The 13,796-nt window shown below is 36.3% G+C and overlaps 1 protein-coding gene across 42 annotated transcripts in view; it reads left to right on the forward strand.

The window, feature by feature from the left end:
• The window catches only part of NEB (nebulin), a 206,821-nt gene that overhangs the window by 142,345 nt on the left and 50,680 nt on the right, over positions 1-13,796 (forward strand). For all 42 annotated transcript variants that reach the window (XM_039327850.1, XM_039327855.1, XM_039327865.1 and 39 more), the window contains exons 135-145: positions 194-298; positions 928-1,032; positions 2,209-2,313; positions 3,187-3,291; positions 5,080-5,184; positions 7,259-7,363; positions 10,330-10,434; positions 11,265-11,372; positions 12,244-12,348; positions 13,096-13,200; positions 13,329-13,433. In XM_039327850.1, the coding sequence (XP_039183784.1) occupies positions 194-298; positions 928-1,032; positions 2,209-2,313; positions 3,187-3,291; positions 5,080-5,184; positions 7,259-7,363; positions 10,330-10,434; positions 11,265-11,372; positions 12,244-12,348; positions 13,096-13,200; positions 13,329-13,433 (1,158 nt within the window). The remainder of the gene's footprint in view (positions 1-193; positions 299-927; positions 1,033-2,208; positions 2,314-3,186; positions 3,292-5,079; positions 5,185-7,258; positions 7,364-10,329; positions 10,435-11,264; positions 11,373-12,243; positions 12,349-13,095; positions 13,201-13,328; positions 13,434-13,796) is intronic.

Genomic DNA, 13,796 nt, shown 5'->3' on the forward strand with positions numbered 1-13,796 from the left:
CACGCTCACCCAATGGGCCACGCCCACTCAATGGGCCACGCCCACCCAGCACCCAACGATACATAAGTGGGTTTTGGGTTGCAGTTTGGGCACTCGGTCTCTAAAAGGTTCGCCATCACTGCTCTATAGCCTCTATAGAGCACAAGTCTCACTGTTATTCATGCTTTTCCTCCCCTCCCTTCTGTTTCTTTAGAAAAAATACAGAGCACTCTACGATAAACTAAAGGATAAATACGTAACAGTCCCGGATACACCAATTCTCATCAGAGCTAAGAAGTCTTATCTGAATGCCAGTGATGTAAGTTTATGACAAAAAAGATATTTTTTAGCTAATACTGTAGATAATCTTATAAGAGGATAATTGGAGATAATCAATATTCTACAGAAATGCTGCAAGATGACCAGAATTCTTATTACGTGGCTCTTATAATGAAATATTAAATTAATACAAAAATTATTCAGCAGATGAAGTAATAGTTACCTGAACAAAGATGAATGTGAAATTTTGCAGGAAACCAGCATTATTTAGAATGTACATTTGGTTTATAATTGGATCTCTCTCTCACTCTCACTCTCTCACTCTCACTCTCACTCTCTCACATCTCTCTCATCTCTCTCTTCATCCCTTCATTATTTTTTTTAAAAAAGAATGAGGTAAACAAAAGTATTGTGTAAACTGGAAGGAAAAGAACATTTGCATTTGCAGAGAAAACTACATTAAATATATGGAAAATTAAGCTGTCAAAATATAATTGGATAATATGTTCAGGTTAGAATTTGTGCCTATTTTTGTCTTTGCAAAAACTGAACAAGTGAAGATAATATCTGATTGGTCCGACATTAGCAGACATAATTCAGGACTAACACTATCTCATTAATGATATAGAAATACATTTCAAACATATGTCTTTTGTTTTTTTTAATCAGCTGCGCTACAAAGAAACATTTGAGCGAGCAAAGGGTAAATACCACACTGTAAAGGATGCCTTAGATATTGTTTATCACCGCAAGGTCACTGATGATATTAGCAAAGTAAGTATATGGCTTCTTAAATATGAATTTCTGCCTGATTATAAAACATTCTCAATCTCCATTTAACCCCCAAATATCCATTTAACAGGGCCTTGTCTTTAAACTCTGTCCCTCATCCTATCTACCCAGCCACCCAGCCACAGCCAAATTCAGTTGTCATTAGAGATCATTACATCCAGTTGGGGTTTTGGGAGCTTCCATTACATTTAGAATACTGCATTGGAGCCTAGACAGGATATTAAAAAGCGGAGACATCACCTTGCCAACAAAGGTCCATACAGTCAAAGCTACAGTTTTCCCAGTAGTAATGAATGGCTGTGAGAGTTGGCCCATAAGGAAGGCTGAGCACCAAAGAATTTGATGCTTTCAAATTGTGGTGCCGGAGAAGGCTCTTGAGAGTCCCTTGGGTCTGCAATGAGATCAAATCAGTCAATCCTAAAGGAAAACAACCCTGCCTGTCCTTTGGAAGGACAGGTACCGAAACTGAAGCTCAAATACTGTGGCCACCAAATGAGAAGAAGAGACACCTTGGAAAAGACTCTGATGTTGGGAAAGATTGAGGGCAAAGAGGAAAGCAACGGCAGAGGATGAGATGGTTAGATAGTGTCATAGATGCAATGAATGTGAATTTGGGCAAACACTGGGAGACACGGGAGGACATGGGAGCCTGGCATGCTATGGTCCATGAGGTCATGAAGAGTCAGGTATGACTTAGTGACTGAATAACAACAACTGCATTTGAAGTTACTTGGCACTGTGTATTCTTATCTTAATTTTGGGATGGCATTGCAGACCTCTTCCCCAGTCTGATTGAGCCATGGATTTGTTATTAACAATGCTTTATTTGTCCTCCCCCCTCCCCGCAAATTCTAGTTCAGTTTTGTTGGCCGAAAGGAATTTCAAGCAGCAGAAGTGGCTTGTGCTACATCCTGGCACCTCCATTCAGTGCATATTTTTCTTAGTCTGGGTTGCCTACATAAGGCAGCTTAGTTATATGAATATTATGTTCTCCTAATAATCTGTTGCAATTTGAAATCGATTTATAGGGGAGCAGGTTCCATTGCATTTAGTGGGGCTTTCTTGTGAGAAAGCATATTTAAATTCTGATAGTGTATTTTGTGTTTGGGTTAATTTAATATTGTTTATTCATTGTTTGCAAATTCTTTTTTTTTATAGGTGAAATATAAAGAAAAGTATATGAGTGAACTAGGATTTTGGAGATCTATCCCAGACCTGCCAGAACACTACCACCATCGTGCTGTCACCGATGCAATTAGTACTGTGAGTATTAATTTACGTTGACCACTTGCATCACACACATAAATAAGCCTTACAGAACAACAGGCTTGAGAAAATCTAGGATGGTGAATTTATGATGCAATTCAAAAGTGGATGATTTTCTATTTTTGCTGTTGGAGAGCTTAGCAATCGTAATACCACCTGCAAAGTGAACTCATTTATAGGGTTACCAGTGGACTTTTGACTACACTTTGTTTATGATTTCAGAATTTAAAATCTGTCAAAACTTCTAAGCTCCATGGTAAAAACAAGGAATATTTTTAATAGTTAATATCAGAGGTGGAATTGAATGGAGAAGAACAGATTCAGAGTGGATGTAGATATCTGGGCCTTCCAGTTCAAGGACTTTTTTTCATAGGATATCTTAAGTTTACAGCTCTCGCTCAAAGAGTTGCCAAGAGAACTTCTGCATAGGTTCAGCTTATGCCAAATGAAAAATATGCCTCTTCTACCTGAAATCTGTTAAACTAGAGGTCCCCAACCTTTCTGAGTTGGTGGCCCAGAGAGAAAGGGAAGGGGAGGTCCCCTTATGCACTCATGCACACATGTGAATGGGGCCGCACGCACCCATGCAACACTGGCTGAGATGCTAACGCCCGTGTGATGCTAGCAGCACCACTAGCACTAGCACAAGTAAGGGGTGAATGTGTGCACACACATGAGTGCACTGGCCAGCCACTCATATGGCCCAGTGGCCAATAGGCCACGGCCTGGTAGTGGGCCATGGCCCACAGATTGGGGACCCCTGTGTTAAACAAAGACAGGTTGGTTAAACTGAGGGTTTATGGTGAATTCTTGTGACTTCTGACAATATTTCATGTAGTTAAATTTTCTCTTACTACCTTATTTTTGCAGGTTAAATATAAGGAAGATTTAACATGGCTCAAAGGCATTGGCTGCTATGCATGGGATACTCCTGATCTTGTCCTCGCCGAAAAGAATAAGGCTCTGTATAGTCCAGTACGTGTATTATTTGTTCCTGTTCAGACATTGTGAGAAGTTGTTTCTTTGTGAAGATTTGATTTAGTTTATAGTGGGAGGATTCCTCATACGCAAAGGGAAAGACCTTTGATACGTTTGCCTAATAGATTTTTTTTTTTAGCAACATAAAATTTTACCAGTTTCTACAATACGGTGTCATATTCAGGCTCTGCTGATCATGTGATTGAATCAGCTGGATAAATAAATCCAGATTCATGTCATGCAGGTAATCCTTGATTTACAACACCTTCATTGGGATCGGAATTTCTGTTGCTAAGCAAGACAGTTGTTAAATGACTTGCACCCGATTCTACAACTTTTTTGTTGTTGTTTTTGCCATGATTGTTAGATAAATCACTGGGACTGTTAAGTGAGTCTAGCCTCCCCCATTTTCTTTGCTTGTCTGAAACCAGCTGGGAAAGCTGCAAATGGCTCTCACATGAGCTTCGGATGCTGCAACTGTTGTGAATACATGCTGGTTGCCAAGAACCCAAGTTTTGATCATGAAATGCTGCAACGGTCATAGATGCAAGGACTGGTTGTAAGCCATTTTTTTTCCAGTGCCATTGTAACTTTGAATGGCTGCTTGATGAATGGCTGTAAGTCAAAGACTACCTGTAATAAATGTGTTGCTTTTTACATAGTACAATAGCTGAACTGTTGGACTATGACTTTTTTTTAAAAAAAATAAATTTTATTGAGTTTTAGAAGGTTAGGGAAGGGATGGGATCAATGTGGAAGTTGAGATTGAGGATGGGGGTCAGGGTTGGGATTGGGGCAGGGATAGGAAGAACAATGGGGTTACCCCCCATTGACATAAACATTCTCAAGCTTTAGCAGGCTATTGTCCAGGTACATATATTCAATAACACCGATTAATATAATAGTAAATAGCTATAGTAAATATGAGAAACAACAATCGTAAACAATGTCGGTTAGCCAGTACATGTCCATCATCTTACTAATATATATTCACAATATGGTATCACATTCAATTCTCGCTATCTTTTTGCTAGCCATTGATAAAAATTGTCCCATGTTTTAAAATAAACTGAATCTTCTTTCTCTTTAATCTCTAAAGTTATCTGTCCATTTATGCACATTCTAAAATTTTCTTAATTATAACCTCTTCAGATGGTACATTTTCATTTTTCCAATACTGGGCAAATACTATTCTCACTGCTGTCAATATATGCAATATTAAATACTCAGTCTCCTTCTTATACTTGGCTCCTAATATTCTAACAAAAACAGTTCTGGTTTAAATTCTATCTGTATTTTAGTGATCTTTTGGGAGACCCCTTTTCAAATCCATCATCAATGATAGAGGCTCAGTTGGTGACTTACTTTGGGGTAGACACAATCTCTCAGCGCAACTTATCTCACAAGATTTTTGTGGCGGGAGAAAATTGGAGGAAAGACAATGCAGACAACACCTTGAATTCCTGGAGGAAGGATGGGATATCAATCTAATAAAAATAAATAAAATTTCTGTAAGCCACCCAAATTGGAGTGGAATCAGGGAATCTGTAAATCTGATAAATAAGTAAATAAAAATATATCACTCAGTTCTGTTTTTGGGTGCAGCAGACTAACAGGTCTCCCAGGTTGGAAACATTCAGTGAATCGTTTACTGATGGCTTACTTTTATTAGTAATTGTGAAAGATCTGCAGTGTTTCACTCATTTACATTTGATCAGTATTGGATACTGACTTTTGATTCTTTTCATCATATCCTTATAACTGCTGTATATTTGTTTTCAATAGTATCAGTACAAGGAAACATTTGAAAGGACAAAATCCAAGTTCAAGTATGTTGCTGACTCTCCAATTAACAGACATTTTAAATATGCTACTCGGTTGATGGATGCGGTAAGTAGATTAAAAGACTCTTGTAATATAGGAATTGCCCACAATAATTCCATTAAAGCCTCCCCTGCATATTAAATTGCTTTGTACTCTCAACATGGTTAACTAGGTCAGGAAAAATGTGGGAAGATTAGTTGGCTGAAAAACTTTAAAAACCACTGAATGAATTAACTAATTCCTGTTAACTAAGATCCATAGTGGTGCAGTGGTTAGAATGCAGCATTGCAGGCTAACTCTGCCAACTGCCAGCAGTTTAATCCTGACCGGATCAAGGTTGACTCAGCCTTCCATCTTCTGAGGTGGGTAAAATGAGGACCCAGATTTTTGGGGGCAATATGCTGATTCTGTAAACCACTTAGAGAGGGCTGTAAAGCACTATGAAGCATTATATAAGTCTAAGCAGTACTGCTATTGCTAATTCTCAGAAGGTTAAATATAGCCCCAAATAAATTCCAATCTCCAGTTAGCCTTTCATGTCATAGAAATACACAAGCCCAGAGAATTAATATATTTTGCTTACCAATCCTTCAAGCAGTTGCAGAAAAGGATAGCTAAACAAGGAAGTATCTTCATTTCAAATCTTGCTCCCAATATCTAGCAGCACAGAATGCACGTTCTTATACACCGATTGGCAGCAATGCTCAAACCATACCAACAGCTAGTTGCCTGGACAAAGGGAAGATACCACAAAGCCTTCTTAAAGGCACTTTCCTGATATAAAGGCTAATGAGATAGTGGAGAATGTATGCAAGGACAATGAATTTCCAAAATGGTGATTTTTTTTTTTTGGTCCAGTTAGGATAGATAAGTATGTACTGCAAGAACCACCTACAAGATCTGGCTGGGTCAGAAGCTGACTAACCATCTTGTAAAAGGGATTAGAGTTCTAAAAAAACATTTAGAGATAAAGCCAGTATCTAGAGAACTTCAGGAGAATAATATCTTCAAGATTCCTTGATTATGTCTTTGGAATTGCAGGTATCATATACGCAGAAGTAGGGTTAAAAAGGTGTGTGAAAAACTCACTATGAATTTTCTTTAAAGAAATCCTGGACATACGAGATTTGCTTTGAAAAGAGCTTGAGATTTATTTTGTGCATTTTAAAAAAGTATAAGTAAATACAATCATAGAAAACTAACTAGTTTATTTACTTAAAAATGAATCGGATGTGTGGAAGGAAAGAAGAGGGTTAAAAAATCTGGGAAAAGTAGCAAGATCTCCTTAAGAAGTCAGCTTTGAAAATGTGGGGATATCCATCCACAAACTAAATGTTCTCATGTCTGATATAAAACAATGTTTGAATTAATCAGGAAAATATTAAATATAGGAGGAATAAAAATTGATTTTATAAACTCCTATAATAATGCATGTTTAACACAAAAAATGAGTATTCTCCCAGTCGCCGAGATACATCTTATGTTTTAGGGCAATTTTACTTTCTGCTGAATATATACATTTTCTTCTGCTTCATAGATAAATCAAGTTAATTTTCCTACATTTGTAGCTGTGAATTAAGTATATTTCAAGACAATATCATTCAGGGCAGCAAAATTAATTGGTGCTGTACTAGGTCAAACTCTGCTCTTATTTGAATATGTTCTATATTTTGCTATTGTGTCTTAATGGGTTAAGTCCAGACTACCAATTTGGATTTATATCACAAGCATTTATATATTTTGAAACCCATGTATATGCTAATTGCATTAGTCATAATGCAGCTGAACTTAGAATTTTGATTAACTTGAAGAGTTAAAAGACATGCTGTCTAATCTGAAGTTTTAATTCTGTATCTTTAACACTGACGTCCTATTCTTACTGGACCTGGAAATAAGCCTTTATTCTGGCTGCTTTCTGAAGTAGAGCAATTTAAGACTGTTCTGTTTAAATTTATAAGACTTTGTTGTGTTTTAAATGTATGCATAACTAATTTTGGGAAGGAAGGGAATAAGTATCTTCTCTATTTTCTGAATGGGTGAATAGATTTAATGAGTCACTAAAAAAGTTTTGAATAGTTGATGCCTTGCTATTAAATTTTATGCCTCTCCATTTATTACTTCCCGATGCTGCTTTGAGCAGAAATTATACAAATCTGAGTATGAGAAGAAGAAGGATAAGTATTCCTTGGTGGTGGATGATCCTAAAACCTTGCTGGCCAAATGGGGAGGAGAGTTAAGCAGTCAGGTATGGTTGGCCAAGTTGGTCAAGACATCCAAAATGTGGCTGGCGTCATTTGTGGATGTCCATTTTTACATGTCTGAAGTGTCGCTCGTCCGTGATGTAATAGATTTGATCTGGGATATTAAAAATGTTATGTCTTTCGTGTACTAAAAACTATCTGTACTCTGCCACCCAAAATTGCTCAGTAGCTTTTTGAGTGATCCTGTCCATACTCTGTGTTCTCAAAAGCTATGCCCAAATGAATGATGATGATTTCTCTACTACATTTCATTTGGCATTTGAAAAAGAAATAGGTCTGAGTTATTCCTGTGTTCTTATTATTAAAAGTGCATTGCTGTGTGTGGTGATAGCAAAATAATGTCCCAGCGTTCAGTTATTCAGTTACGACATTATTCATATTGCTGCCTACAGCAAATGCCCTTCATTGGTGTGGTTTTTGAGAATACAAGAGTATTCCAAAGGCCTAAATCTCACTGTCTGGGATCTAGAGCTCTTTTTGTTGTCTTCACAAGTCTTTTTTGTGCTTCATTGCTGTTTGCATGAACAGAATAAGTATAAGTCTAATGCCAAGTTGTTCCTGCAACATGAATGTAATGAAATTCTGCAACCAGATATGCTGACAGCGTTGTACAACACATATCAGTGGAGTCAGGTAATGTTTTATAGTAGTAGTAGTAATAGTAGTAGTGGTAGTAGTTGATACAATAATGGTAGCAGTAATAGCAGTAGCAGCAGTTATAATGGTTTGATAGTGTCGATGTGACAATTGAAGGAAGTAATTAAAAATCTGCATATATGATAGCCCCTTGTAGACATTAAACCTCTGTTCAACACACGCCACAGAATGTAGTGAATTAATTGAAGCTTTGTCCAATAAACATAAAGAGTCTTCATTAAAGGAATGGAATTGATTTTGAATGTTGCCATTATTTGCTATGTATTAGAGCAAATTCTTCACAACCAACAAGACAATTAAGGGAAGAAAACTGCTTATGTGTCTTCCTTTCTGAACACTTGTCAAAGCTGCACCCATCTGCAGCAGATACAGGTATGAATAGGATGAAATATCCAATATTTTCAAAGTCTTCTCTTCCATGTCCATCATCAGGATGGACAACTGGCTAGCAAACATAGCCCCTCCCCAAGTTAGCTGTATTATATGCTATTTTAGATCATTCATTCTTTGCAAATACAAATAGATGCAGTTTATTTTTGTTTTCCTGCTTTTTACCTTAATCAAGACAACCTGCATTGTACCATCTACAATATTTATTGTAGTTCTTCTGCAGGAGAGACTAGTCTCAGAAATTTTTGTTCTTTATTTGGAAAGCCTTCTCAGTTTTTGTTAAATGTTAAATCTGGCCAACATAGATTCTCCATCATGCAGTTGACAGTCATTGTTCACCTGTTCTAATACAAACATCACCTTCATTCTCTAAACAGGTACAAACTGGAATAACTTGTTTAGGATTTCATAATTCAGTTCCTTCAATTTTCCATAGGCTCAGTTCTAAAGTGAGATAGCAGTCACTCATAATCTATCATGTGTAGCTACCTGAACATTAAGTCTATTTAACATTAAGGTTCACATTTAAACTCCAAAGCTTGAGTTCACAAACAAATCATGTTTGGAAGTAAAGCAGCATTGATATTTGTGAACAGAATCTCTATCTTATCTAAATTTAGTTTATGCTATGATAATCTAAATTGACTTACTTCTGAATAAAAGTGATATTATGATATTATAATGCCAAAATATATTATTCACTTGCCCTAAAAGTAATAGGTTTTTTTAAAACATGCAAATAGTTTTAGATTTGGAGTGTTAACTAATCTCAGAATTAAATTCAGTCTCCCTGAATCTTGTCTACACACATGCTTTATTTGTGGCAGTGATACATTAGCAATCTTTTAGTATACGCTGTCATTATTTTGTATATGTGCAATTCTTTGTGCATGATTTTATTTATGTCTTTGTGCATGCCTTTGTTGTTGTTGTTTTTCATTATAATGCATAAACAAAAATGGTTATGTTTTCTCTCTTGTCTTTATACCACTTTTAAGGTCCTGGTATTCTATGTAAAACCAAATAGAAGATTCCCCAAGATTTTCAGCTGCATAAAATAATTTATAAAGATCTATAATAATATTTATGTCTACTGTCCAAATAAGTAATATATTTTATATACATATTTTAAAATGTCTGTACAATTAATAGTCTCAGTATTTTCCCTTCTGCTATAATTACAGAGTATTGTTTGGATTTGCAATTAATCTGATGTTTTAAAATAAAAATTTAATTTAGTATTTTTTTACTTAATATGCCAACCACCCCTAATTTTTATGGGTTCAGTGATCCTGAATTCACTCATACTCTTATGTACTGCCCAGAATCTGTGTGGATTACAACCCAAAGTAAATACTATAAAATGAATAAATCAATATTTAACAAATTCTTAAATTTGTTATTTACATCCTAAAAGATGCTACTTACCTACTCTGGTTATTCATTTTAAGAGATCCTTCAGTTTCAAGCACAGCCAATGTTTTCCTCTGCTTGGGTGAAATCCTGCTAATTTACTCCTTTTATTTATCATGTTCACATCCTGTCCCAGGAAGGATATATGGGATTATCTCATATCCATTCCCATATCAAGGTGGTGGGAGGGTTAGAGATGATGACTCACAGTAGACACTCCACAGTTATATGGCTGAGAGGTGGCTTGAATGTGTGCTGTGCAGGTTTTTTTTGCATCTCGTTGGCTTCCTTTGAAATCAGCATAGCCAAAAGCCACCTAACTGACATTTCCGTTGTGTGGGCTTAGCTCCCCACATAGACAGTTTCAGTTGACCTCTATGCAGCTGTTGATAGTGAGCAGGCTAATTCTAGCTCCCTTCTAAAAAGGTGTATTAGCCGTGTTTTTGTTGCTGCCATTCCATATCATTCTTATTTGTTTTTCTTTCAACAGTACAAGTACAAAAGGCTGTATGAAAAGCAGAAGGATAAATTTACCAGTGTTGTGGATACTCCAGAACATCTGAGGACTACCAAAGTCAACAAGCTAATCAGTGATGTAAGTGCTGAGACTTGAGAGAAGTGGTATTAATCAATTTTTTTAAAAAAAAAAGTTTTGGGGGAGAGATAGGAAATAAATCAGTAGTGACTCTCTGACTGAAAATTCAATGATAAGTTTAAAGATAAAATCAGTGATGAGGTTTCTGGTCTTTTGGGTGTGTTCTGGAGAAGATATGGGTCATGAGGCTCATTCTGTCTTCAAGAAGCTCAGTGTTTCTTGAGTTCTTGGCTTCCCTTCAGTTTTGTTTCCATAACAAACTTCTCGGATTGAGAAATAGTGACTAATCACTAACCTTCCTAATTAAATGGATTTGAGCTCAAACACACTTGTCAAACACACCAAATATTAAATTCTATCATCAAGTGTACAATATTCACTGACTCCTAGCAGACCCACATCTGAATGATACAAAACCCGATGCCAAAAACTAATTAAAATGTCATGCTTTTGTTTTTGTTGTTTGACCTATCTATGTTTCATGCATGCAGATGATTGTTTCATGGACTGATTGTTCAAATATAGGAGATCAAACAAGTCAATTTTAATATTGTTGTGACTGTCGACGCAACATTTGCATGCCTTATTCAGACAGGTCTACATGAGGGTAGTGGACATGCTACTTGTTTTTCTTGGACTGGATTGGATAGTTGCATTTGCCAAGGCAGTCATGACATCCAATAGGAGATAACTGGGGAATGAAGAGGGGTTGGACATTTTAGGTGTGAATTTCTAATGGAAGTGTTTTATATATATATATATATATATATATATATATATATATATATATATACTGATTACATGTGCTAACTTTATTTTTTTAATGTTAGATTCTTTATAAACTGGAATACCAGAAAGCCAAACCAAAGGGATATACCAGCATTCATGATACTCCCATGATTCTCCATGTACGGAAGGTCATGGACAGAATAAGTGAAGTAAGTAATTTTTTAAAATTATATCCTTCCAATGAAACAGAGGGATAGAATCAAGATTATGTGAAGTGTTAATACCACTTTACAATGCCTTGGTAAGGCCACACTTGGAATACTGCATCCCGTTTTGGTCACCACGATGTAAAAAAGATGTTGAGACTCTAGAAAGAGTACAGAGAAGACCAACAATGATGATTAGGGGACTGGAGGCTAAAACATATAAGGAACGGTTGCTGGAATTGGGCATGTCTAGTTTAATGAAGAGAAGGACGAGGGGGGACATGATAGCAGTGTTCCAATATCTCAGGAGCTACCACAAAGAAGAGGGAGTCAAGCTATTTTCCAAGGCACCTGAAGGCAGGACAAGAAGCAATGGATGGAAACTAACCAAAGTGAGAAGCAACCTAGAACTAAGGAGAAACTTCCTGACAGTTAGAACAATTAACCAGTGGAACAACCTGCCTCCAGAAACAGTGAATGCTCCAACACTGGAAGTTTTTAAGAAAAAACTGGACAGCCATTTGTCCAAAATGGTATAGGGTTTCCTGCCTGAGAAGGGGGTTGGACTTGATGACCTTCAAGGTCCCTTCCAACATTATTATTATTATTATTATTATTATTATTATTATTATTATTATTATTAGGTTGAAGAAAACTATCTCAAATATGACTATCTGGAATGGACGTTGTTGTTTTTTTTAATTCCAGGTGAAATATGTTTTGGGTTTAGGTTATGTTTTGTAAATACACAGCCATTCTTAAACAGTTGCCCACAATTCAGCCTTATATAAATATATGAATAAAGCTTAAGGGATGGCTTTGGTTCTGTTTTTCCTTACATAGCTAAAATATTCATCTTATGCTTTCCCAACAGCTGAAATACAAAGAACTCTATGAACAGAATAAAGCTCACTGCAATGTGGTACCAGATTCAGTTCACATTAAAGCTGCTAAGCAGGCTTACAAAGTGAACAGCAATGTAAGTTTGTTTCTCCTTCCTTCCTTCCTTCCTTCCTTCCTTCCTTCCTTCCTTCCTTCCTTCCTTCCTTCCTTCCTTCCTTCCTTCCTTCCTTCCTTCCCATCTAAATGTTGTCATTTTGGTGACAAAGGCTTCCAAAGGAAACTAGGAAAGCAGGGTTTCCAATTCTCACTCTTTTGAACTCTTGAAGAACCCACTTGTCATATTTTAATAAAAATCCAGTGAAGGTATTTGTGTATCTCATGCTTTTTTCAGAAGTACAAGGATGGGCTCGCACACCATCTTGTTGAATAAAATGCTTCACAGAGAAAGGGAGTCAGTATAGATCCCCAGTGCCCATCATTCTTGGAAAACCCTATGCAACCCAGAAGATATGAGTAGGGAATGAAGATACTATCATTTAACAAATAGAATCCTGGCACCTAGCTTTTGTGTCCTCCCAAATATAGAACTGATCGCCTGGACAAGCTGTGTATTTCTCTTCCTGAGTATTTTCCATCAATGTTGTAACATCATAAAAATGGTTCAATAAATCTAAATGATGCTAAATTGGATGACTTTTAGACCTAGATGGGTGATTTGCCCAATTACACCATGATGTAGACACATCACTCTTCTATGGAGTTTATATCTGTCCCATATTTGTTGATTGGTTGATGGATTAACTATTCAGCAAACTACAATAACCTTTTAAAATTCTAAAAAAGAACACTTTTATTATATGTTTTTTTATTTCTTATTAAATAGCTGGATTACAAGAAGAAATATGAAGCCACCAAAGCTCACTGGCATTGGACCATGGACAGACCTGACTTTATCCAAGCTGCTAAGACATCCTTGCAACAGAGTGATGTAAGCAACTGAGAAAGAAAATTTACTTTTTTTCCCTGATGGAATAAGACAGGTTGTTGCTATTTAGAACAACTAAACCTTTTTTTTCATTTTTGTTGTTGTTCCTATTGTTCCTTCTTTCTTTGCAGTATGAATACAAGCTTGACAGAGAATATCTCAAAGGATGCAAGTTGTCTGTAACAGATGACAAAAACACAGTGTTGGCATTGCAGAATGCGATCTTGGCAAGTGATGTGAGTATTTTAAAACCTTTTGTATGGAAACTTTGATCACTTTTGACAATTCTTGTTAAACAAGAACAAAACATAAATGTCATCAAATCTGTTTGCATTATTTACAAATTATGGTTTGTAAATAGGGTTTATCTAACATTCCAATCCAATTGGAAGAAAAATTGTTTTAAGCACCATGTACAAAAAGTTCATGTCTACCAATAACAATAAAAATGGAAGCAAGCATCTGCTATGATTTATGGGGATTGCTGGTGTTAGTTTGGGTAGCCAATTCTAATTTGTACTTCCCATTTCCCTCCATTATTGTGGTGCTAAATTCTTAGTAAGTTCCAAGTAATCTCAAGATTGAGCTCAACTCTAATG

The sequence above is a fragment of the Crotalus tigris genome, unplaced genomic scaffold (assembly GCF_016545835.1).
Source record: "Crotalus tigris isolate CLP2741 ecotype Arizona unplaced genomic scaffold, ASM1654583v1 scf7180000024369.3102671, whole genome shotgun sequence".
In the NCBI taxonomy this organism is placed as follows: Eukaryota; Metazoa; Chordata; class Lepidosauria; order Squamata; family Viperidae; genus Crotalus; species Crotalus tigris.